This window comes from Berghia stephanieae, chromosome 13, assembly GCF_034508935.2.
Source record: "Berghia stephanieae isolate SIO BIC M18660-M18661 chromosome 13, UCSD_Bste_1.3, whole genome shotgun sequence".
In the NCBI taxonomy this organism is placed as follows: Eukaryota; Metazoa; Mollusca; class Gastropoda; order Nudibranchia; family Aeolidiidae; genus Berghia; species Berghia stephanieae.
In genome coordinates, this window is record NC_088372.1 from 35633634 (window position 1) to 35655918 (window position 22285).

The 22285-nt window shown below is 35.6% G+C and overlaps 2 protein-coding genes across 4 annotated transcripts; one reads left to right on the forward strand and one right to left on the reverse strand.

Annotated features, from left to right (window-relative positions):
• Window positions 1-476: 476 nt before the first annotated feature.
• Window positions 477-21782, forward strand: LOC144959322 (uncharacterized). 3 transcript variants are annotated; one of them, XM_078891878.1, is made up of 10 exons: window positions 4796-4970; window positions 5621-5717; window positions 7015-7178; window positions 8203-8318; window positions 12038-12131; window positions 13239-13308; window positions 14567-15751; window positions 19516-19652; window positions 20061-20219; window positions 20674-21782. In XM_078891878.1, exons 3-10 carry the CDS (start codon window positions 7129-7131, stop codon window positions 20786-20788), a joined length of 1926 nt encoding a protein of 641 aa, XP_078748004.1. In that variant the 5' UTR covers window positions 4796-4970; window positions 5621-5717; window positions 7015-7128; the 3' UTR covers window positions 20789-21782. The 3 variants fall into 3 exon arrangements, with proteins under 3 accessions (XP_078748005.1, XP_078748003.1, XP_078748004.1); XM_078891879.1 differs by lacking the exons at window positions 4796-4970; window positions 5621-5717 and adding an exon at window positions 477-613 and having other exon boundaries at window positions 20674-21724; XM_078891877.1 differs by lacking the exon at window positions 5621-5717 and having other exon boundaries at window positions 4786-4970; window positions 20674-21724.
• LOC144958725 (uncharacterized) lies at window positions 10083-11385 on the reverse strand. Its single transcript, XM_078890895.1, has 2 exons — window positions 10715-11385; window positions 10083-10546 (listed from the first exon to the last, which is right to left on the reverse strand). Exons 1-2 carry the CDS (start codon window positions 10947-10949, stop codon window positions 10332-10334), a joined length of 450 nt encoding a protein of 149 aa, XP_078747021.1. The 5' UTR covers window positions 10950-11385; the 3' UTR covers window positions 10083-10331.
• Window positions 21783-22285: the final 503 nt, after the last annotated feature.

Below are 22285 nucleotides of genomic sequence, written 5' to 3' on the forward strand. Positions count from 1 at the left end.
GTGTGTGTGTGTGGGGGGGGGGGGGGGGGTAGGAGTTGCGTGGGTGTATAAACGCCACGAACAACTCGATCAACGCCTTGGGTGATTCCATTATCTCCGTTAATGGGGATAAATTTCAAAATTTATTCACGCTAAATTATCGAAGTAACAATGAAGTACTGTGAGCAAATAAAGAAGGCATCACCCCTCTTCTCTAATTAGGTTACAATTTGAAATGTGTGTGACTACTCCTTGTGTTTTACTCCTGTAGACCACGCTTTTTGCGGTCCCAAGTCTTTAACGGTTCAAGAATGAACGATCCCACGGTCCCAAAGGTCAAAACGGTTCGAACTTCCAACAGTCTCTCAGGAATGTTCAATGTCGAAAAGGACCGGTCCTTGCGGTTTTCATTTCCCAGGGACCGTAGGACCGTGGTCCTTAAGCTTGCCAAGGACCGCCCCGCACTACTATTTACCCATCGGTCAGCGGTACTCTTTGATGTATACAACACTCACCGCCTTTACGCAAAGCCGCCTGCCCATAAATCAAGAGATGGTCTCCTCACTGTTCACAAGCGAACTGTCAAACGAGCAATCGATGATTGGATAAGAATCTCAAGATCTCATATAATAAGGTAAGTTTTGGAGAGGTGATATCCCCCCACCCGTCATCGGACAGAACTTTCATTGCGTTAAATCCTAGGTGAACAGACAGTAGGTCACATAGCCCGGAAGAGAATCGATTCTATTGGGGGCCTAAAAACTGGGCCTCAATGAATCTGTACGAATAACGAAACGTTTAAAACGCTTTTTAAAAGTGCCTCTCTACAACTATTTTTATTGAGAAATTATATTTTTCATGATTATAGTTTAAATACATATTACTCTGATGATAGCTAACCTTGATTATAATTGCTTAAATCACAGATGGGTTAATTAAGGGCAATTCAAATTGATAGTTATTATTTTGTAAACAGTACGAAATATCAAGAAGAAACCCCATAAAATCTGAATATTTCTAGTTCTATGACACATTGCCATATTTATGGACAATAAAGATCTATTATTATTATTATTATTATTATTATTATTATTATTATTATTATTATTATTATTATTATTATTATTATTATTATTATTATTATTACTATTATATTATTATTATTACTATTATTATTATTATTATTATTATTATTATTATTATTATTATTATTATTATTATTATTATTATTATTATTATTATTATTATTATTATTATTACTATTATTATTATTATTATTATTATTATTATTATTATTATTATTATTATTATTATTATTGTTATTATTATTATTATTATTATTATTATTATTATTATTATTATTATTATTATTATTATTATTATGATAAGATAATAATAATAATAATAATAATAATAAGGATGATTATCATGACATGATTACTACTTATTACTAAGAAGACTATATCTATTTCATATTTCATTGTTATTAGTTGTTAGTTCATATTCTCCATTAGCATTGACATGTACTTTTAATCTAAGTCTATTAACTTAAGAGTAATAGTAGTGAGGGATAGAAATGCTATTATTCACATTGTTGGAATACAACTTGACAAGTAGTCAAGCAAGAAAAAGAAAGTGAAAAATATCCAAATCTAAGGGTGTCTACTTACATGCCATGAATATCACAACCATAAATTAATCCTCAGAAATATTTATCCAAATAAGAAATACACCATAATCTTAATCCATTGGAAGAATAATCCAGATGATTCCATTTCATGACACAATTTGTACCTCACTCTGCGTTTAACGGGCTTGTGACCGTCACAATCAAAATGTGGCCGCATTAAGGTTTTTTTTTTTTTAAATTTTAAATAAACAAATACATAGAAATACATACATGGCCCTGTAAGTAATATTGGCAATTCTGAGGATATAAGAAGAAAATTATTTGAGAGTGTCTCTGAAATTCGAGAATTAATATTCACATTCATGGACATAAAAATTTAACATTGGGGCATGGGGGGGGGGGGGGGGGGGGGGGGAAGAGAGAGAAAGGATGCTTGATAATGATGTCTTATGTTGATGCTCCACTGTAATCAACATCTGTTGTCATGCTCTCCAGCATGAGCTTGGCACGATCAATGGTATTGGTATGTGAGGCATTCTCTACTGAAATGTTATAGTTACACCCTGCTGATCTGCGTAAGTGACCAAAATGGCTTTCAATATCATCCTGTTGAAAAATACCAAGAGAAAATTTGCCAAATCAATAAAGCACTTGCAGGTCCAGAAGAGAGCCTTGGCTGTATCTGCTGTAAGAGAATGCATACGAGGATTGGAAAGTGGAGTAAGACGTAATGCGATATCTGCCAACGAGTTCAGAATATCCAGCTGGTGATGCTCCTCATCCCTGATTACTGCCATATCAGGATCTCGAAGTCGAGTCTGTCGGAGAGGATCTTTTGTATTGAAAACTTTCCATAAACATATCACATTATCAATGAATATAGCCGTATCTTTCCATGACTGTGTCGAAGCTGATGAAGACTTGAGGGCTGCACTTGTTTTTTCTGAAAAGACATCAAGAACAAGAGAAACTTTCTGCTTTTCGATGTTAGAAGGCCTAAGACAAACATTATTTAATTTAGACATGCGCAATGAAAATTCAGATGTTTCATGATCGTATAGTGTTATCAAATCAGACCATTTAGCCATTTCTTGTCTGTGGGGTCAGGACTATCTAAAGGTGAAAAAGCAATGGTACCAGTTCTTTCTGAAATCCAATTATTACGTATGTTCTTTAGGTGAACTGGATCATAAATCAAAAAAAGAGGTTTGTGATTAGTTGAGATTGGGGATTTAGCAATCCAAGGCTTTTGCTCATCATCTCTGTCAAATTTCTGAAAAAAAGACTGATTTACTCTATTATTATCACATACAATGGCGACAACATTTCCTCCACAGTTGTAATGACTTCAGCAACCTGTTGAAATTGAAATTCAGAAGTTAATGAATGACACGGAACAAGTCTGGCAAGGAAAGATTTTGAACCAAAAAAACATTTCACCATAATACCAAGCATTGTTGTAGCTGCTCTTGTCAGGATAATCATGAGCATAACCAAAGACTTCACCACCACGATACGACAAAGAGGCTTTGATGTAAATTTCATCCACAATCAATATACATCCCCGGCTGCGCTCACTGATGCTCCTGAAAATAGAGGTAAATAAAGCTGCATCACTCATATTTTTGCTGACAGCAGTAATTTTCTGTAAAGTAGAAATGGATGGTAATTGTAAATAATTCCTAAGCTGTGAATATAGAGAACGAGACAATGAATACCAACTAAAAGCAGTAAAAAGGTCCTCTGTGGAGTAAATGCGTTTATTTTTAGAGGCATTAAGATTGTGAACATTACGTTGTAGAAATTTCACCTGTGGAACATCTTCATCATTGGAAATGACATACTTAATCAATGCATCAAGCCCACTCCAACACTTCACTTGCTTGTCACTAGAAATAAAGTCTGGATAATTCTTTATTTTTCTGACGCCCTTGTAGCATTCAAATGATAAAGCCAGAGAACCTGAGGAAGATAATATATTAAAAAAACATAGAAAAATCACAGATTGGACCATCTCTACTTATACTACAGAAAGTGTAGAGCCCTCTTGCCTTTTCAAATCCAACAACACCTCCTACAGGATGGCCAAGAAGCATGTCAATAAAGCGTTCATGAAAATCCTTTCCATCAAGCGAATCTCTTGCACGAAATTCAGCCATTTCATCAATAACAACAGCTCTTGACTCTGCTGTTGCTCTGTCTGTAGTACAAGTATGTCTGCCAGCCTGTAGAGGGATAGATGATTTTGGAACGTTAGGGAAAATAGAAGGTGGATCAGGTCGAAAGGCTCTTCCGCCGACGGTTCGAATCATTTCAGTGTCTTTCGGCCAATGTAAAGAGCACACGCCCATGTTATCAGTCACATCCTCAAATTTCAATACATTAGGCAGACGTGAAATCCAAAGCCATTTTGTTTCATCGTCAGTTGGAAAACGATAAATAGAAATCTTTTCATCTGGTGCCGATGGTGGATTATCGCGAGTGGGACGATATCCACTTCGACAATTTACGACTGAGCACTTCCTCCCCAATTTATATTAAATCCTGTTGGAAATCACAAACAAATTAATCCTGAAATGTTAGAATGCTGTGGAAATAAGAATCATTTCATAAAAATCATTCTAAAAAGGGGAAAAAATCAAATTTAACAGACTCTCATCAAAACACGCCATGTCTGATAACATTGGATGAGAAAGAGAAAGTAGAAATCTTGAGCCTTGACAAAACGAGGTTTCACTGCGTATTCTATGTCCGGTATGTAAGAGCTCCATGGTTATATCATATTAGCTCCGCCTCCTCTTTCTATTCCGGAGTGACGAGATTAGACGCGAGAAAAAACTGATCACGTGATCGGTAAGTCGTCCGTTCGGTGTCTGTTCGGTGAGCAACTATAACTCTGTAATCATCAGGGGATGGTAATCTTGTCAAACGCTTCGCTGCACGAGATTTATATGGTTCTCTCCCGTAAAAATCCCGATGATTCATTATAGACTTGTCAAAGATATTTTGTTTCTAATTTGGGGGTTGACTGTCAATTGGAATATGATTTTAAAAAACGTTTTAATTTTATCAAAAATACTTACGTTTATCGAAATTTAAGATTTTAAATTCATTAAAAGGTAACTAATTTACATGGACCTTTAACCTAAAAAGGTACCCCGTTTAGATTTGGTTTAGGGAATTACCGATTGATCAGCGATTTCCGGTCGACTGCAAACAAACACTGGATGGTTGTGATCAAGATTCAAGAATCAAGTTACTCCTCCTAACCTGTGTAACTCTGTTCAATGTAACAAAAGCTGCTTGGTAACGATATGAAAGAAATCTATCAATCGAGTTAAACAAGCGTTTGTGTTGCCTGGTAAGAGTAACTTACGCTGACTTTTTTGAAGACTTCTCTGTCTCTACTTTCGACTTCAGTCTCAGTTCAGTAGTCTTAGCAGTGTCAGTAGCTTTTTGCACTTGGATAACATTTTCAAACTCAAGACATTTTAATTTGACCCAGCCAAGTGGATGGTACTTGAAAAAACATAAATTTTGATACCTTATTATTATATGTTTCTCTACAACTAACGGTTCCAGAGTTATTTGTGTTTTCTGTTGAAAATGTTAGTCAATTTTAGTTTTAGAGTGAGAGAATCTGTGATCTCACTGCTGCCTCAAAACCAGCATTTCGGGCGATCGGGAAAGTTTGGGTTTTGCAGTGGCCCACTAATTGTTTCAGTAATTTTGTTTCAATTAATAAATAAATGGCAAGTGTTGGATATCATTTTAAAGGTCAGTATTTTCGTAGGCTATAAAAATAATTTTCTTAAATATGGTATGTATGAATGATGAAATTTTTTGGGTTAAATGATGTTTTTTTCCTAAAAAGTGGGGTTGATAGCAATTAAAATAAAATAAGCGAACGAGTGTATCAATTTTGATACTTACTTACTTAGAGATGATTTCCAGCTCAGATTCTCAATGATCCTCTTCGCTGGACTCAGGTGTCATCTTTGTTTCTTCCAGTTGCAGATGACCGTGAAGACAGAATGTGATGCTAGCCTTGTAATCATAGAAGATTTCTTGGTTTTTTCCAATAGCATAACAGTCTGTTCTTGAATGAGTAAGTGAATTAGCACTGCAACTTTCTCTGATAGACTGTTCCACACTTGAACCACTCTAACACCGAAACTATGCTTGCGCACATCTAGTCTGGCCCTTTGTGTGAAAAGTTTCTAGAGTTGCCCCTTGTTCCTATCCTCAGGGAGTGCCCGGGCCAGAGTTTAAGTAGATTACCAGCTTTTTGGTCATATTTTCCATTTAACATTTTGTACACTTCAATCATGTCACCTCTTATTCTTCTATAAAGTGTTGGTAGTTTCAGTTTTCTAAATCTCTCTTCGTATGTCATCCCTTTCATACTCAGGAGCTGCTTGGTAGCTCTTCTTTGGACGCCTTCTATGAGCTCGATGTGTTTACTTTTGAATGGTGCCCAGACTAAGCTGGCATATTCCATGTGTGTTCACACTAGTGCTTTGTACAGTGGAATGAAAGTATCTTCATTTAGGTATTGAAATATTCGGCGAATAGTTGCAATCATTGCAGTTGCCTTTTTCACTTTCTCGTTGATGTGCTTTTCAAAGCTTTAGATCATTATCGATGATAACTCCAATATCTTTTTCTTCATCCACCAACTCACGTTCATTTCCCATTAGATTATATCTGAAGTTTTCGTCTGGATTTAGGTTTCCAATGTGCATATGTTTGCACTTATCAGGGTGAAATCTTAGCAACCACCTTTTACTCCATGATGCGAGTTTGCCTATATCCTCTTGCAATGTGTGCATATGATCTGGTGCGGCACATTTTTTGAGGGATGAAGGCAGTTGGTTCCATAAGACTTGGAATAAGATTTCTTGGTTTTGTCCTGGTACTGGCCGGATATCCTGGCTGAGAGGGAAACAGTCAAATGTATAGTTAGTTTTGGGAGCTGATATATCTATCTGTTATGTTTTGCTTACGTATTATATATGATAAGTACTTTGATAGTGTGCTCTTGGAATCTACATCTGTTTCCTATTTGAACCAATTCCCCTTTGTCTTACCTTTTCTTGGGTGCTTTAATTGTAATTCTAGACCTTTTTACTTTGCCATTTTCTTCCTTTTTACTGTCTGATATGACCTAATGTGTTGAGCCGTAAAACCCTTTAAAAAAACCCAACAAAAAACAAAAACTTATAATGTATTATACTTATTATATTATACTTATTATATTATACTCATGTAATAATACTCATTTTTATACATTTATAATTTGTGTGTACAAAAATAGAGGTGTTAAAACAAAAGGTATATTTTTACTATTACACCCAACCACATGCAGTAAATCTCTGTTTTCCATCTTTTCTTTTTGGGTTTAGGGCAAAGAAATGGTGCTAAAAACCGTTACAAATAACTATCACAACCCTTGATTATTTGGGGGTTTCGTTTGAGATCTTGTTCACCTGTTTTATAAAGTCATCATAAAGTCAAAAATGCAGCTGGAAGAGAAACAGAAAATTGCCACTTTGATGAAAGAAAAAAGGTAAATTATAGTTACTCCTACTACTGCTACTACTACTACTACTACTACTACTACTACTACTACTACTACTACTACTACTACTACTACTACTACTACTGCTGCTACTACTATTACTACTACTACTACTACTACTACTACAGTCCACTCTCTGGAGTTTGGTTAGTGTGTCGAATAAGCAGAGTGTGCAATTAAGTGGAGGAACTAAATTTAGCATTAAGCACCAGCTTTCATATGCTATTCATATAGGACCTCCCCCTCTGAGTTTTCTGCGATCTTGGGGCTGTCATTTTCAAGATATGACCTCATTAGAAGTGTTTTTTTTTGTTGTTTTTTTTTGTTTTGTTATATTTAGATTCCTTTCTTTTTGTTCGTTGATTGAGTTTTTTGTTGTCTTTATTTATTTATTTTTTTTTATTTATTTATTTTTTTTTTTGGGGGGGGGGGGGTCTTTTCTTTCTTTCTTTCTTTTCTTTTTTATGTTTTATCAACAACAACTGTGACATTATTGCTTGTAAAAATAGCAATTGTGAAGCATCGACATTGTGTTTTTCGACATGTTCTTTTTTAAACAAGACATTGTGTCAACCTTTCCATCTCGTGAGCCAGCCTTTTGATGAGGAGAAAGATGTGCCTTGTGTAGATGCCAGTTCAGTTGCCTTTTTCTTGATTAGGTCTCCAGGCAGTAGAGCGCCTTGGTTTAACGTATCACCCATCCACATGACTAAGGCAAGGTGTTTTCAATGATACCTTGCTGGCCATTTCTCTGTAATTTACGTCCCAGATTTGATCTGTTGCTCACTTTGATTGCAACATCATTATTATTATTATTATTATTATTATTATTATTATTATTATTATTATTATTATTATACTTTCTCTCTCTCTCTCTCTCTCTCTCTCTCTCTCTCTCTCTCTCTCTCTCTCTCTCTCTCTCTCTCTCTCTCTCTCTCTCTCTCTCTCTCTCTCTCTTCTCCCCCTGATTTTTGTTACACGAGCATAGATACTTTTTTTTTCTGGTTCCCAGTGACAAATCATCTGGTGTTGGATGGATGTACAAAGGTGACCAGCCGGATAGTGAGGAATATCTGCTCGGCAAAAGGATTGACAAACATGTTGAAGGGGAAGCAGATCCACCACAGGGTATGTAGCAGGCCTGACAATTTCATAATGACAAATTAAGGAACATGCACCAGTATACGGTATGGAACTACCAGATGAAGCAAGAAAGAAAAAAATATCAGAAAAAAAAGAAATCCCAAAATTTCAGCATGCCTGTAGTGGATTGTCAGTTGATTCAAATATATTCATCTCCAGCACCAACTCATTCATGCTCTTTCAGATTATTTTCATAGCAGGCCTGGCATTTGTACAGACAATAACAGTGTTACACAGATAGATGGAATATAAGAAGAAAAAAAAATGCCCTACACCGATCAAGCTTGCTTTTGTATTAAAGTGGAAATAATAAGACAGTTTCCTCACTTCCACCATTACAAATTGCTAACTTCTGTTTTATATACAGAGATCTTCACAGTTTTTTGGAGAGGTTTTTTTTGTGTGTGTATGTGTGTGTGTGTGTGTGTGGGGGGGGGGGGGGTTGACTTAACCCTATCCCTACAAGGCTTTTTACCTGTATTCGCCTACAACGTGGGTCTTTTTTGACCCAGACCTCTCAAAGAGAAAAAAAACTCTTTACCCCCCTCTTCCTACAACGTGGGTCTTTTTTGACCCAGACTTCTCAAAGAGAGAAAAACTCTGTACCCCCTCTTCCTACAAGGTGGGTCATTTTTGACCCGGGATATAAAATAACAGAAATACATCTTTTATGCTTATATTGTGTACAATGCTGCCACTTTCAATAGAAAAAAAGATGTGCGCATCTTTTATACTGATATGATAGGGGTTCGAATCTCATATAAATATGCGGTTTAAGTTGTTCCATGAGTCCTAATTATTATGTATATATATGTATACTGTATATAATATATATATATATATATATATATATATATATATATATATATATATATATATTATATGAATAAAGCATTTGATAGGATACTATTGTTTGTTTGTGGGGTTTTACTTCGCTTTTAACACATGGTAAGTCATATCCGCGAGTGTTATATTTCACATTCATTTTTGTGCTGCCACACAGAGACATGGTATAGCACAACACATGCCTCATTCGATCACAGTATACTGATACCGAGCCAACTGTCTTAGTAATAGTACTAATCCCATAATGCCGAGAGTTAGGCGAGACTGCTACTACCGAGCAGTGGTAAATGTTTACAGTGGAAACCATTTATAACAGGCCTGGATATAGCAGGGATTCGGCTATACAGGGATACTCTAAACCCACATTTTTGGTTTTGTTTTCTTTATCTATGTAATATTTTATCGGATATAACCGGGAATCGGATATCGCAGGGATTTTTCTCCACCTCCACCATCCCTGTTATAATCGGTTTCCACTGTATTTTAGATTATAGGAATAAGCCTTCACAAAAAATATAAGAAAAACTAGAAAATTTATTAACTCAGATTAACTTGGATCAAAGGTAGATCAAATGGAAACAGTATGTAGCTTTCAATTGGAACAAGCTGTACATAAAATGGTTTTCACTGAATGTCGTTTGCAAACTGGCACAGAGCATTTATTACAGGCTGTTGAAGTTTTCACGTCTTTTTTTGGTGGACACTTTCCACACCGTCTCCTTTTCAGGCCACACCCTATTGTTGCAGTTGGAATTGGCTCATATTCATCATCATTGCCTAGTTGAGTAACTATTTTACTCTTCAATTCCTTAGGAATGTTCATAGTCAATCTTCTTTCCATGAGAGGACGAGCTAGTTCCAAAGCAATATCTATCTGAAAAAAATGTAGATTGTCAGCTTGGGAAAGTTTACTTTCTGGAAATTTAATTTTGTACACAGCTAATGCAGTGATGCTAGCGATGTCCAAAATGTTGAAAAAAATAACCATGGGCCACCTCTTTGTCTGTCTTTTGGTTGTCATTGAATGAGCCATGAAGTCCATACAGTCAACTCCTCCTTTCGTTGAATTGTAGAATTCGATTATTTCAGGTATTTCTTTTCCATTCGGGGATGTAACTAGCTTTCCATCGTTGTGCATTGAAGACAAAACAATCACATTTTTTTACATCCGGATTTATAACTTACAAGTGTTTTCCCTTTTTCAAATACAAATTCAGGCTGTCCTTTCTTTGTTCGCTTTGGGTCTTTGAAGGCTTCAGGAACAAACCTTTTATTTCTTCGAACCGTCCCCACAACTGTCATCTTATTCCTTTCAAGACCATTGCATAGTTCCATGTCCGTAAAAAAATTGTCCAATATACAGGTATCTGGGAAAGGATATGGAATTCAATATTTATTGATTTCTCAATTTGAATAACTAAACAATACAGCTTGTGAAATATTATTATCTTATCATAGTTGTTGGAAAGGACTCATTGTGGTTTAGAATATAATAGAGATTCAACTATTCCAAAAGTAAATAAAAGCAGACATACCTTCAGTTTGAACTTCGTCAGGATACTTGTAGATGACAGGGCCCATTTCTGTAAGCACAAATTCTTCATCAGATTCCAAGTCACTTTCATTTGGTAAGTCATCATTGTCATCCAATAAGGCATCTGGAAAATCTTCTCCATCGCTTTCATAATCATCCATTTCTTGAACTGTATCGTCCTCATTCTCTTCAGTAAAATCAGCTATCTCTAAAGTTTCAAAAATATTCCTTTCCATGTTCGTTTCACGAGGATCAAAACAATGTAAAAGCGGAAGAGGAAATAACGTGAAAAGGGAGGTAACTACCAAATATATCAAGGGGAGGATAACTCTAGATAACAGAAAAGTAAAGTGGCTCCATGCACATTTCTGTTATTGTTATTATTTGTTCGCTAATGAACCCACTTATATGCCTGTAATGGGAGAAAATATAGTTTTTTCATTGATTTTATTAGTGAGTCAAAAATGACCCACCTTGTAGGACGAGGGGTAGTCATGTTTGACCCCTCACTAAATAAAAACTGTTCACTCCAGGTGTCTGAAAATTTACACACATATGTAAACTTAGACGAACGAAGCTTATCTAAAATTTCAAGCCAATCCATCAATAAGTTTTTTTTAAAATTATTTTTTAAGACCCTCCCGGGTCAAAAATGACCCACCTTGTAGGGATAGGGTTTAAGAGAAATATGGACACTTCATTTCTTCATTTACGATTGTCTTTTGGTAGTTTTTTACACACGTGACGTAAACAAATTTTATTGTCTTTGGTAGTTTTTTACACACGTGACGTAAACAAATTTATTGTCTTTTGGTAGTTTTTTACACACGTGACGTAAACAAATTTTATTGTCTTTTTATATTGTTTATATCATATTTCTATGGGTGAATTTCATCTTAAAGACTTCGATTTTCCCAGAATCAAAAAAAAAAAATTGCATTTATAAAGCACAATATCCACTAAACTCAAAGCACTTTACAAGGGGTCCCAAGCTAAAAGGAATATTTGACATGTAGAATGAGACATAATGCCTTTTAGGCGATATCACAATTCTTTCCTACCAAGACAACGTTGTTATCAGCCAGGTACTCATTTTACATCTGAGTATGGTTAGAGAACATGAGTAAAGAGCCTTTTCCAAGGGACTTGAACCCAGGATCTTCCAATCCAAAGACAACATAATCACTTTTGGCTTCGTCCTGTTCAATTTGCATGATATGATGGGCTATTATCTCTGCATTTCTTTTCTTGTGTTCTTTTTTCAGTTGAGAATTTATTTCCACTCCGGTAATTTACATATTCTCCATCAATTTCCAATCAACAGACAATGCCAGCACGTTGCTGCAGGAACGAATCAAGGTCAATATTGCCATGGATACCGCTGCCAAGATGAGAGAGGACCCTCTCTTTGCCATCAGGTTTATTTATGAACCATTTATTTATATGTGTTGTTTTATTTTTATGTTTAAGGTGACACCAGATCTTCATATATTTACAAGAACATATTGAAACTATGAGTTACATTGCTGTTCAAAATAATGATAAATCATGGGATGCAAGCTTCAATTTATTGAATGAAGACAGATCAAGTGGACACTTCGAGTTTCCCCTTTATTAACGAAACATGATGAATAAAAGAAAGACTAAATACAAATGAGAAATGTGAGAATGGTGTAATTAAGGTAAATAAACAATTACGCCATTCTCACATTTTTCATTTGTCTTTAGTGTTTCTTTCATTCATCCTGTTTTGTTAATAAATTGGAAAACCGAAGTGTCTGCATTATTTGTCTTCGTTCAATAAATTGAAGCTTACATTTCATTGCTTATTGTTAATTTTTCCTTCAACATTTTCATTTCTGTTAAATCATTCTGGGTGAAAATGGTTAGTTAGAAGCTGGATCTCAAAACCTGCCAAGTTCTGCCATTTACACAGATTTAATCAGTGAGGGGGGGGGGGGGGGGGGGGGGGTAGACAGTGGAATCGTATTGACGATATTAACGTAACATGCAAAAATGGTTCAATGAGAAACACCTTTTCATTACTTTTTTTCTGGTGTATTTTTTAGATATGTTTCTCCAATCAAGATGGGATCAATTTGTAACTATTAACGGAGAAGGTGTGTGATTAAGTGGAGTGATTATAGATTTTTAAAATCTTTTTTTTATCTGGAATGTTTAGCATATAAGTGGAGTGACCTGTAATATCTTTTTGTTTCACAAAAGTAAAATACATGTTTTCAAGGAAGTTAGTGCTGGGAAATTTGAAAACAGGACTGCTTTGTATGGCTATGATAACCAACAGGATTCTGATTAAGGCTCAGAAATATATCGTCATCATAATCATACTCTTTGTCACCATCATCATCATCACCACCACCACCATCATCATCATCATCACCACCACCACCACTACCACCATCATCATCATGATGTAGAAGCTATATAGAGTTGTTAGACTATTGCCATAACGTGTTTGTATTGCTATATTTATTTGTTTAACTTGTTCGTATTTTTATTGATAGGAGGAAAGAAGAAGAATCCAGAAAGAAACTGCTGGAGAACCCTGTGAAAATGAAGCAGTTACAACAGTTGGTGAGATGAGCATTTTTGTCATTTCTATACACAATACTGACTGTAAGATATTATCCTATAACATATAACATCTTTTCTTACCTTAGATAACACACAATTTTACTGGCCTTGCGCTAATTTGACCAATGCGCTTTTTTGTTTGTTTTAACTTCTCAGGAGTCCATAAGAAAAGGCCTTTTTTATTTTATTTTAGACAAAACTGTTTCTCATAGTTCAAAGTGTCTTTTTTATAAGGACATGACTGATAAATATTAAATAAACTCTTTTAAAAAAATTAATTAAAAATCAAACAACCAATGAAAATGAAGAGCCATTAACCAACACCATGGTGCTTGCTGGACAATGTGGCATTGAGGTAAATCATTTATTTTCAAGGTTGTGATGCGATTTTCCGTATATTTAAGGACTTCAGTGAGGTAAAAACCTGCCATATATTTTCCAATCAATGGGCGAGCGGAAACCAAAAACTCAATCTTATGGAAGATGAGCAGATTAGATAAGAAATCTCTATCCAGTATGCACCAAGATACAAGTATTAAAGAAAAATCACACTTGATCTTTTGTTATCCTTAACTCTAATGTCATGCCATTTATTGAAAAGGAAGTAGTACATAATGTCTTTTTACTGAAGTTCAGTGTTCAGATTGGGGTAGGTTGATGTGTTTGAATAAAAGTTCAGTAAATTTTTGCTCCCTGAATTGGCAACACTGTATTTTTGTCTAAATTTAAGAATTTACAATGTTATATCACGTTAATAAAAATTTAAAATTGAGCTTTATATAGCGCAATATCCACTAAATGTGCTCAAAGCACTTTACAAGGGATCCCTGCTCAACAGCAACATTTAATGTGTAGGACGGGGCATGCCACCTGTTAGGCGATATTACAATTTTTTCGAACAAAGACAACGCTGCTAACGACCAGGTACTCATTTTACACCTAAGTACGGTGAGAGAAAGTGAGTAAAGAGCCTTTTCCAAGGACTCGACTATGCGCCGAGCGCGAGGCTCGAACCCAGGACCTTCCGATCCGAAAGTGAGTGTCATACCACAAGACCACATAGCCGCACAATATTAATGTCAAAGTGACACCTTGAATGTAACAAATCTTGGTTACCATGAATATTGACATCCAGTCATTGAAATTGAGGTGCACTATAACATGTATAAACCGTTTGCTGTTTGAAGTTTGATATTTATAAAACTTTTTTCTTTTCAATTAAAAATCACATTTTTTCCTTTTTTTTTTTACTTTTCAGTTAGAACAACAGAAAGCAGTAAAAGAGAAAAAATCTAAGAAGCAAAAGAAAAAGAAAAAAAAGAAAAAGCATAAGAAAAGTAAACATGAAGACTCTGATACAGACAGTGACAGTGGGAGTGATGATAATGAAGGTGGCGGTGGTGATGACATTGTGAGCAAATATCTCTCCATTCTAACATCCAAAAATGACAAGGAGAAAAGAGGGGGAAAAAGACAAAAGAAAAATCAAAGGAGGTCTTTCTCTTCTGACAGTGATGGCACTGACAGCAATCAAAAGACCAAGTTGAAGAAGAAGGGACAAGAATATTTGCAGCAGAGGGAGAAGAGTAGTAATGGCAGGGAAAGACTTGGCACAGATAATTCCAGAAATGGTAGAAAGAGGTCGAGGTCAAGGTCAGTGGACAGACCAAGAAATCACAAAAAGATGTCAGGGACTTCGGACAATAGTGAAAGAAGGATTGAACTAAATCGAAGCGGAAGAAACAGGTCAAGGTCTCCAGATGAAACAAGAAGAGGACATAGAAATAGGTCTGCGTCAAGATCACCTAAAAGGATGAACAGAAAGATTTCAAATTCACCAGCTAGAAGAAGGGAACAATTTTCAAGATCACCTGATATAGAACATGGAAAAATTTCAAAGTCTCACGTTAAGGGTAGGTTTTCAAGGTCACCTGATAGAGGACATGGGAAAACTACAAGGTCACCAGGAAGCCGTAACTGTAAAAGGTCGAGGTCAAGATCACAGGAGAGAGGCAAACCAAGGGATGAAAGGAGACAAAAAATTGAAGATATTAGCAAAGGAAGGAGAGAGAGTAATAGTAGAAGGCAGGGGACTTATGGAGAGAGGGATAAGGATAGGGATATTATCCACAGGGATAGGGATGGTTATAAGTCGAGGGATGTTGAGTCAAGAGGTCGTAGAAGTTCGGATCCTCGTGAAAAGAGAGATCTAAGTCCCAGTATTAGAGGTTCTGGTAGGGATAGGGGTAGGGAAGGCAGCCCTAAAGACAGAGATAGAAATCACTCCTCAGATAAGAGAAAAAACAATGACCAGCGTGCAAGAAGAAAACGATCATCATCTTCCTCATCAGCATCATCATCATCATCATCACACCCAAGTCCAGAGAGGGAGATAAAAGACAAAAGAGGAGAAGTTGGATTGTCAAGGCCATACGGATTGATAGTAAGTGTAATGAATATGGTTTACCTTACCTATCTCAACCTTGCCACTCTTGCAGATTAAATCAATTGATTTGCAGAGCTGTCTACTCTTATTCAGATTCGTATTTCGAAAGTTAAATTAATTTTTTTTAAAATTGGTGTAAAAGTAGTTATATTTTTTTTAAATACTCAAATTGCACTACTTCTGAAGTATTTTGAAATGACAATTCATGTATTTAAGGGTACAAATCATGCATTTTTGGTTTATACAGATCTCTTTAAATTCGCAGATTTCCTAAAAAAATTTACATTTTTTTTGTAAGCTGAAGACAGCCGATATGTTACTAAATTTCACTATATCAAATTTATTACATTATAGAATGAAAATGTATATATATATATATATATATATATATATTATGCATTTGTTTTAATTAGGCTTTTTGGTTGATGTCTTGAAATTTGGATTGTTGAATAATTAGTGGAGAAACTGCAATATTTGTGTAGAAATGAAGGCTATTACTATTATGAATAGGCATTTATCTATATTACTTAGTATACAACTGTATTGTGGAAATTAACAAAGATCGTGACGAATCTTGTGAGCCATCAATGATCAAAATTGGTATGGTAATAAAGACTGTACTGTACTTGTGTGCAAATGAATCTGGCATCAGGGTGACCAGATGGTGGTTCCCAACATCAATTTACTGATCATCAGTACCCTTATAAGGACCCTACACTATCGGGGTTTTTTGACTGAAATCCCACTGAATTCTGGGTTAGAGGTCTGATTGACGATTTCATCGGCCCTACACAGACTGTACGGACTGAGGTGCGGCTGAAGTTATGTAGATTTGACATACTTTTTTTTTGCACAGAATTGAAGCGAGTTCACACTTTCCTCATCTATTTACTTTGGTTAAAAGTGTGTTTAAATGTCTACACCAAGAAGAAAGTGTTATTGTGCTTTGATAATATATTCTTCATTAAAATGAAGAAAATCAATTAAAAGAAATAGATCCATATGGACGAAACAATGGCTTCGTAAAAGATATAATTTCACTCACACAAACTTATTGCAAGAACTGAGATTGTACCCCTGTGACTTTCGGAAGAAGATGATAGAGAGAGAGAGAGAAAGAAAGAAAAAAAGAGAGAGAGAGTAATTAGGTTGTACCGTATATTTAGAAGGATGGAAGTGAAACTACTTACTGTATTTTGACTGTCCCTTCCTGGCCGTGGTGTATCAGAGTCACACAAAAACCTCATTCATTCACTCAAAGTAGAATAGGGATGGTTTGTAAATCTCCTCTATTCCAGCTCCAGACAGTTCAGTTGCTTTCATTTTTTTAATTTTCTTTTCTCCATGCACTTCTCAAATTGTTTATCTTTGAGTTCACCCTCTTAGCGTCAGGATAAAATATCTTAACAAAATCCAACAGTTTATCATATACCCGTTTCCTTTTTAATTTATTGGAATAATCCTTACTTTTGACCTTCCAGAGGCACCTCTTATTTCTGTACATTGCCATAACATTTGTTGGAGAGGAGGGGGCAGTGTGGCTGGCTCCGTATCCGAAATAACTAGTGTTAATATCCACTGTGTTATGTGGCCGTCAACAAGCCACCTCTCCCTCGCTCAATTTGCGGTGAATAAGCCCTAAGACAAATTTCTGCATGGGAATGTATAAAGGGAACTTTATTATTATTTACTTTATTGATATGTTACAAGGGTGTGATCGTGCGTGTGTGTCAGAGAGAGAGAGAGAGGGGGGGGGGGGGGGGGGGAAATTGCTGTATCCCAACATTAATTACCACCGTAGCCAACCATGATCATGTCATGGCTCGTGGAATTGAATTTGGAATTAATGACTAAGTGAAAAAAGTAAGCAGATAGATGTCTTTTGTGCAAAATGTGTGTGAGTGGCTGTGTGTATTATATTGTATACACTCAGACACATGCAGTGTAGATAGATAAGCACAATACACAAATAAGTAACTGTCAATATCACAGTAAGTCATCAGTGGTCGAAATCACCGGGTGCATTAAAAAATAACAAAAAACTATAATTTATTTATTTTTTAAACGTTGGCTGGGTGACATTAGTTCGAGGTAAAGATTAGTTTGAGGAAGGAATGGATTGAAAACAAAGAATAATAATGAAACTTTTTTGACATTTGAATGAGTTTGTGGAATCCGCGTTTGAGGAAATTGTGCTGGAGTGTAATTATAATTATAATAATGATAGTAGTAATAATAATAATGAGGATGATAATAATGATAAAGAATAAATATTCAGTCCTAGCTAGTATTAGTCGCTTTATTGGGACGATTTCTTGGGAATCGAATTTTTTTTCTATAAAAAGTCAATCTCTTTTCAATTCCCAGCTGTTTAATTGGGACGGCCCGGCTTTTATTGGGGACGATATTTGACAATGACCATCCCCATACAAGAGATTTTTTGTTGTCTTTAATCATTTAAAATGGTGGTTCATAAAATGCAAATTAGTCTAACAGGATGGTCAACTGGATGTAAACAGTAGAATTTTCCTGTATAGCAATCATGATTGCCAATCGGGTGTGTGCTCGGACCGTTCATCATAGTCATCACAGATATGTGAACATTAGAATTTACCTGAATCCCTTGTCAGTGTCATTGACCACAAGATATGAAGTGAGTAGAAAAGTGCCAGAAGACAATAGAGAATAAAAAATTTTTTTCGCGGCGGTGGTGGGGTTTGAACCTGCGACCTTATTGGTACGACAACTCCGCCTGGCAGGTGAGAGCGTGGCTCTACCGTGTGAGCTATCCACGAACACAAAAATATTCGTTTCAAACCCAAAGTCATTTCTAGATCCCTCTCTCACCCACTTCTTGAGATCGCCGATTCGTTCGCCACCATCGCGAAGTAATTTTGACCAGCAGTTAAGCTTAATAGCCAATATTCTCATCACAAACATATAACATAGAAACGATTGAGACATTGAGTATGCTCCGGTGTATGGGATGAATTTTTAATTCAGAAAAGTGAGTGGAGCAGGCACTTATGTTGGTAACAACAAGATATGAAGTGAGTAGAAAAGTGCCAGAAGACAGAATATTTTTGTATTCGTGGATAGCTCACACGGTAGAGCCACGCTCTCACTTGCCAGGCGGAGTTGTCGTACCAATAAGGTCGCAGGTTCAAACCCCACCACCGCCGCGAAAAAAATTTTTTATTCTCTATTGTCTTCTGGCACTTTTCTACTCACTTCATATCTTGTTGTTACCAACATAAGTGCCTGCTCCACTCACTTTTCTGTCATTGACCACCACTGTCATGTACATAGTCATGGGTCAATGACCACGATGCTATGTTCGCAGGAAAACTGACCAATGATGTGATGGCTTTATTTGTTCAAGGCTTTCACCACCAAATGGTTTGTTTGTTCAATGAGACGAATGGGAGGACAATGCATTTTTAATCTGTTGCTTGCTTATGCAATGCAACCATTATGAGTGGCATATTCGTTAATTGTCTTGTTCAGTTAGATTTGTCTCTCATTGTTAGAGGGAGATTAAGGTGCCGTTTGTTTTTTATTAAGACATGGAATGTCGTTTGATAAATGTTGTTGCAATAAAAGACATGCAAAGTGATTGTGACAGAGTGGATTATTGATAAATTTGAAAAATTGCTCAATTTCATGGCCGCCTCTTAATTGGGACGATTTGTCGGGAACCGTGCCTTCCCAATAAACGGGCTTGGACTGTATATATATATATATTTACATTCATACAACAGGTGTCCGATAAGGCAGCTTCTAGAAAGAGATCTTCCTCAGAGTCATCATCGTCATCATCTACATCATCCATGAAAAGGAGGCTCCAGGCTACATACAAAAACAAAAAGCAACAACGACAGCCAACACCCCCACGACGGTAAGGGACTTTTTTAGAAATGAAAATTTTTACTGGTTATCATGGTGTCTGCTACTTCATACCAAATGACTTGAGGCCTTCAAAAAGCACCATAAGAATTCAGTGATCATAATCTGGTGCAGAATTCCGGGATTTGGGGATTTTCTCAGACATTTTCCGTTGATTTTGCCCTGTCAAACATTTTCCTCTGATAAAAGCTCAGGTCAAGTGGTGGATCCGTGAAAAAATCACCATCATGTCTTGTGTCATTTTTTGTCCTTTTTACAGGTGCCAAAATGACCTAAATGTGTCACAAGCGCTGTAAAATTCTTAAAAACTAAAACAATCAGATCTGCAAATGAGTGGGGTTTTTTTCTAAATTGAATTGTTTTTCTGATTTTGTCTTTTCTTTAATTTATTTGTGTTTAGCAAGTTGACAGAAGAGGAGAAGAAAAAGCGTCTGGAGGAGATGATGGACAATGCCAAATGGAGGGATGAACAGAGAGAGGGAAATGTCAAAAGATATAACAAGGAGGATGAACTAGAAAAGAAAGACAGAGAAAGACATGAGGGCAAGGGATTTATCAGGTAATGACCAGTTATTCGTTCTCGACAGTAATATTTCTATATTGTTGTACATTGACAAAGCATCTTTCTTTTCATTTTAGGCTGAAAACATTTACTTTATAATACGTAAATGAGCTGAGATAACATGTAACTTGTGTGGGGAAGACTTTAACTTGAAACCTTTTTGAAGTTCTTTGAGAGTTTCAATTTTAAGTATAAGATGTTTTGACAAGATTAGGGGCCATCTTGATTTGTAAATGGATGAAGCTAGATTCTGATCAAAATATTTTTGTAAATTTATGCCTAGCCTATTAATTATTATTATTATTATTATTATTATTATTATTATTATTATTATTATTATTATTATTATTATTATTATTATTATTGTTATTATTAGTATTATTATTATTAATATTATTATTATTATTATTATTATTATTATTGTTATTGATATTATCATCATCATCCCCAGCTCTATGATGGTTGACCACGCATCGTCCAGTACGGTAGAAGACAGACTGAAGAGAAACAAGTACAACATCCAACGTACTAATGTAGCCCTGGACAAAAAGTTTACCGAGAAATAACCTCTGACCTCACTTAATACATTATATCATGTAGCAACATACAAGCAGACAGGCTTCTTCTATGTACCACAAGAGACAATTTATAAATATTTAAAATGTTTATTTTTCTACTATATCCATAAATTTTTCTGATAACACTTTTTAAATTTTGAAAATCCATTGATAAATTTAAAAATGAGAACAATTTCATTTTTCAAGAACTGGAAAAAATTTTCTTTTTCAATTTATGTAAGACAATTTTCCAACTTTGACGTCATGTAACTAACACCAAAAAGATGTATCATACTTGTGAAACATATTTTTAAAGCACAATGACTAGATAAATTAAGAGATTTGAACTATACACAAAATTTTTCACAATTCTACAGTTGGTTGAAATTCTTTAAAAAATACTCGCCAAAGTCAATGTTTTGGCCACCAGCATGATGAAATAGCCTCTCTGGAGTATTGTCTGTCTATTTGTTGACATAATTACATTTCATTTTGCATTATCATTATGTTTATTTGCCATATGAAATATGCTATCTCGTGTGTAGGTGTGTGTGTGTGTGTGTTCTATTTGTTATTTGGAAATATTAAGTTAACCTATGTTTCGTATTGGCAATTGCCTGGAAACAAACATTTTAATTGCATTAAATTGTGTGTGTGTGTGTGTGTGTGTGTGAGCATTCGCGCATGCATTTTTGTATGAAGACAGAAAGAGAGACTAATAGATAGATAGAGAGTTTGAGGTCAAAGTGTTTGTGATGATCTATCATTGGTAAGATGAAAACTAAAAACTAATCGAGGCAGGTTTTATTGATTTGTGTGTGTGTGTATGTGAGAGAGAGAGAGAGAGAGAGAGAGAGAGAGAGAGAGAGGGAGGGAGAGAGAGAGAGAGAGAGAGAGAGAGAGAGAGAGAGAGAGAGAGAGAGAGAGAGAGAGAGAGAGAGAGATCAAAGTGAATGTAATGATTACTACAGAAATATTAAAGTGATAAACTAACGAGGCTAAAGAACTGAGTGAACTTTATTGATTTGTGCACGCATGTGTGTGTATGGGTGTGTTTGTGTCAAAGAGAGAGATTGAGTGAGTGAGCGAGAGAGAGAGTTTGAGGTCAAAGTGTTTGTGATTACCTATTATTGGTAAGTACAGGAAAATGAATATGAAACTAGTCTGGACTAAAAAAATGAGTACACATTATTAATTTGTTTGTGTATATGTGTGTGTGTATTTATGAAGAGAGTTTTGAGCTAAGTTTGTTTGAAGGGTTGTTTATGGCGCTTGCAACACTTTACTTGCAGGTCATTTCAGCGCCAGTTTAGATCGAAGTTAGGTCAAAAACATCCAAGAAAAAGGTAAGACTGGTTCAAATAGAGCTTACAAATGGACTCTAAGATCATACTATCAATGTAGTTAGTTTGGGGTCACCTAAAAGTCTCACAAGCACAGAATCCTTCTGAGAGAAATGCTCTCAAATGCTTACAAGATTCAGAACAACAAACCTAACACTAACAT

Excerpts from the sequence above, each read along its gene's own strand:
- LOC144959322 (XM_078891879.1), top strand. The coding sequence starts at position 7,129 with ATGCAGCTGGAAGAGAAACAGAAAATTGCCACTTTGATGAAAGAAAAA. Across the intron at positions 8,319-12,037 it reads GGAAGCAGATCCACCACAGG|ACAATGCCAGCACGTTGCTG; the intron begins GTATGTAGCAGG and ends TCCAATCAACAG. Across the intron at positions 19,653-20,060 it reads CAGCCAACACCCCCACGACG|CAAGTTGACAGAAGAGGAGA; the intron begins GTAAGGGACTTT and ends ATTTGTGTTTAG.
- LOC144958725 (XM_078890895.1), bottom strand. The coding sequence starts at position 10,949 with ATGGAAAGGAATATTTTTGAAACTTTAGAGATAGCTGATTTTACTGAA. Across the intron at positions 10,547-10,714 it reads TGACGAAGTTCAAACTGAAG|ATACCTGTATATTGGACAAT; the intron begins GTATGTCTGCTT and ends ATCCTTTCCCAG.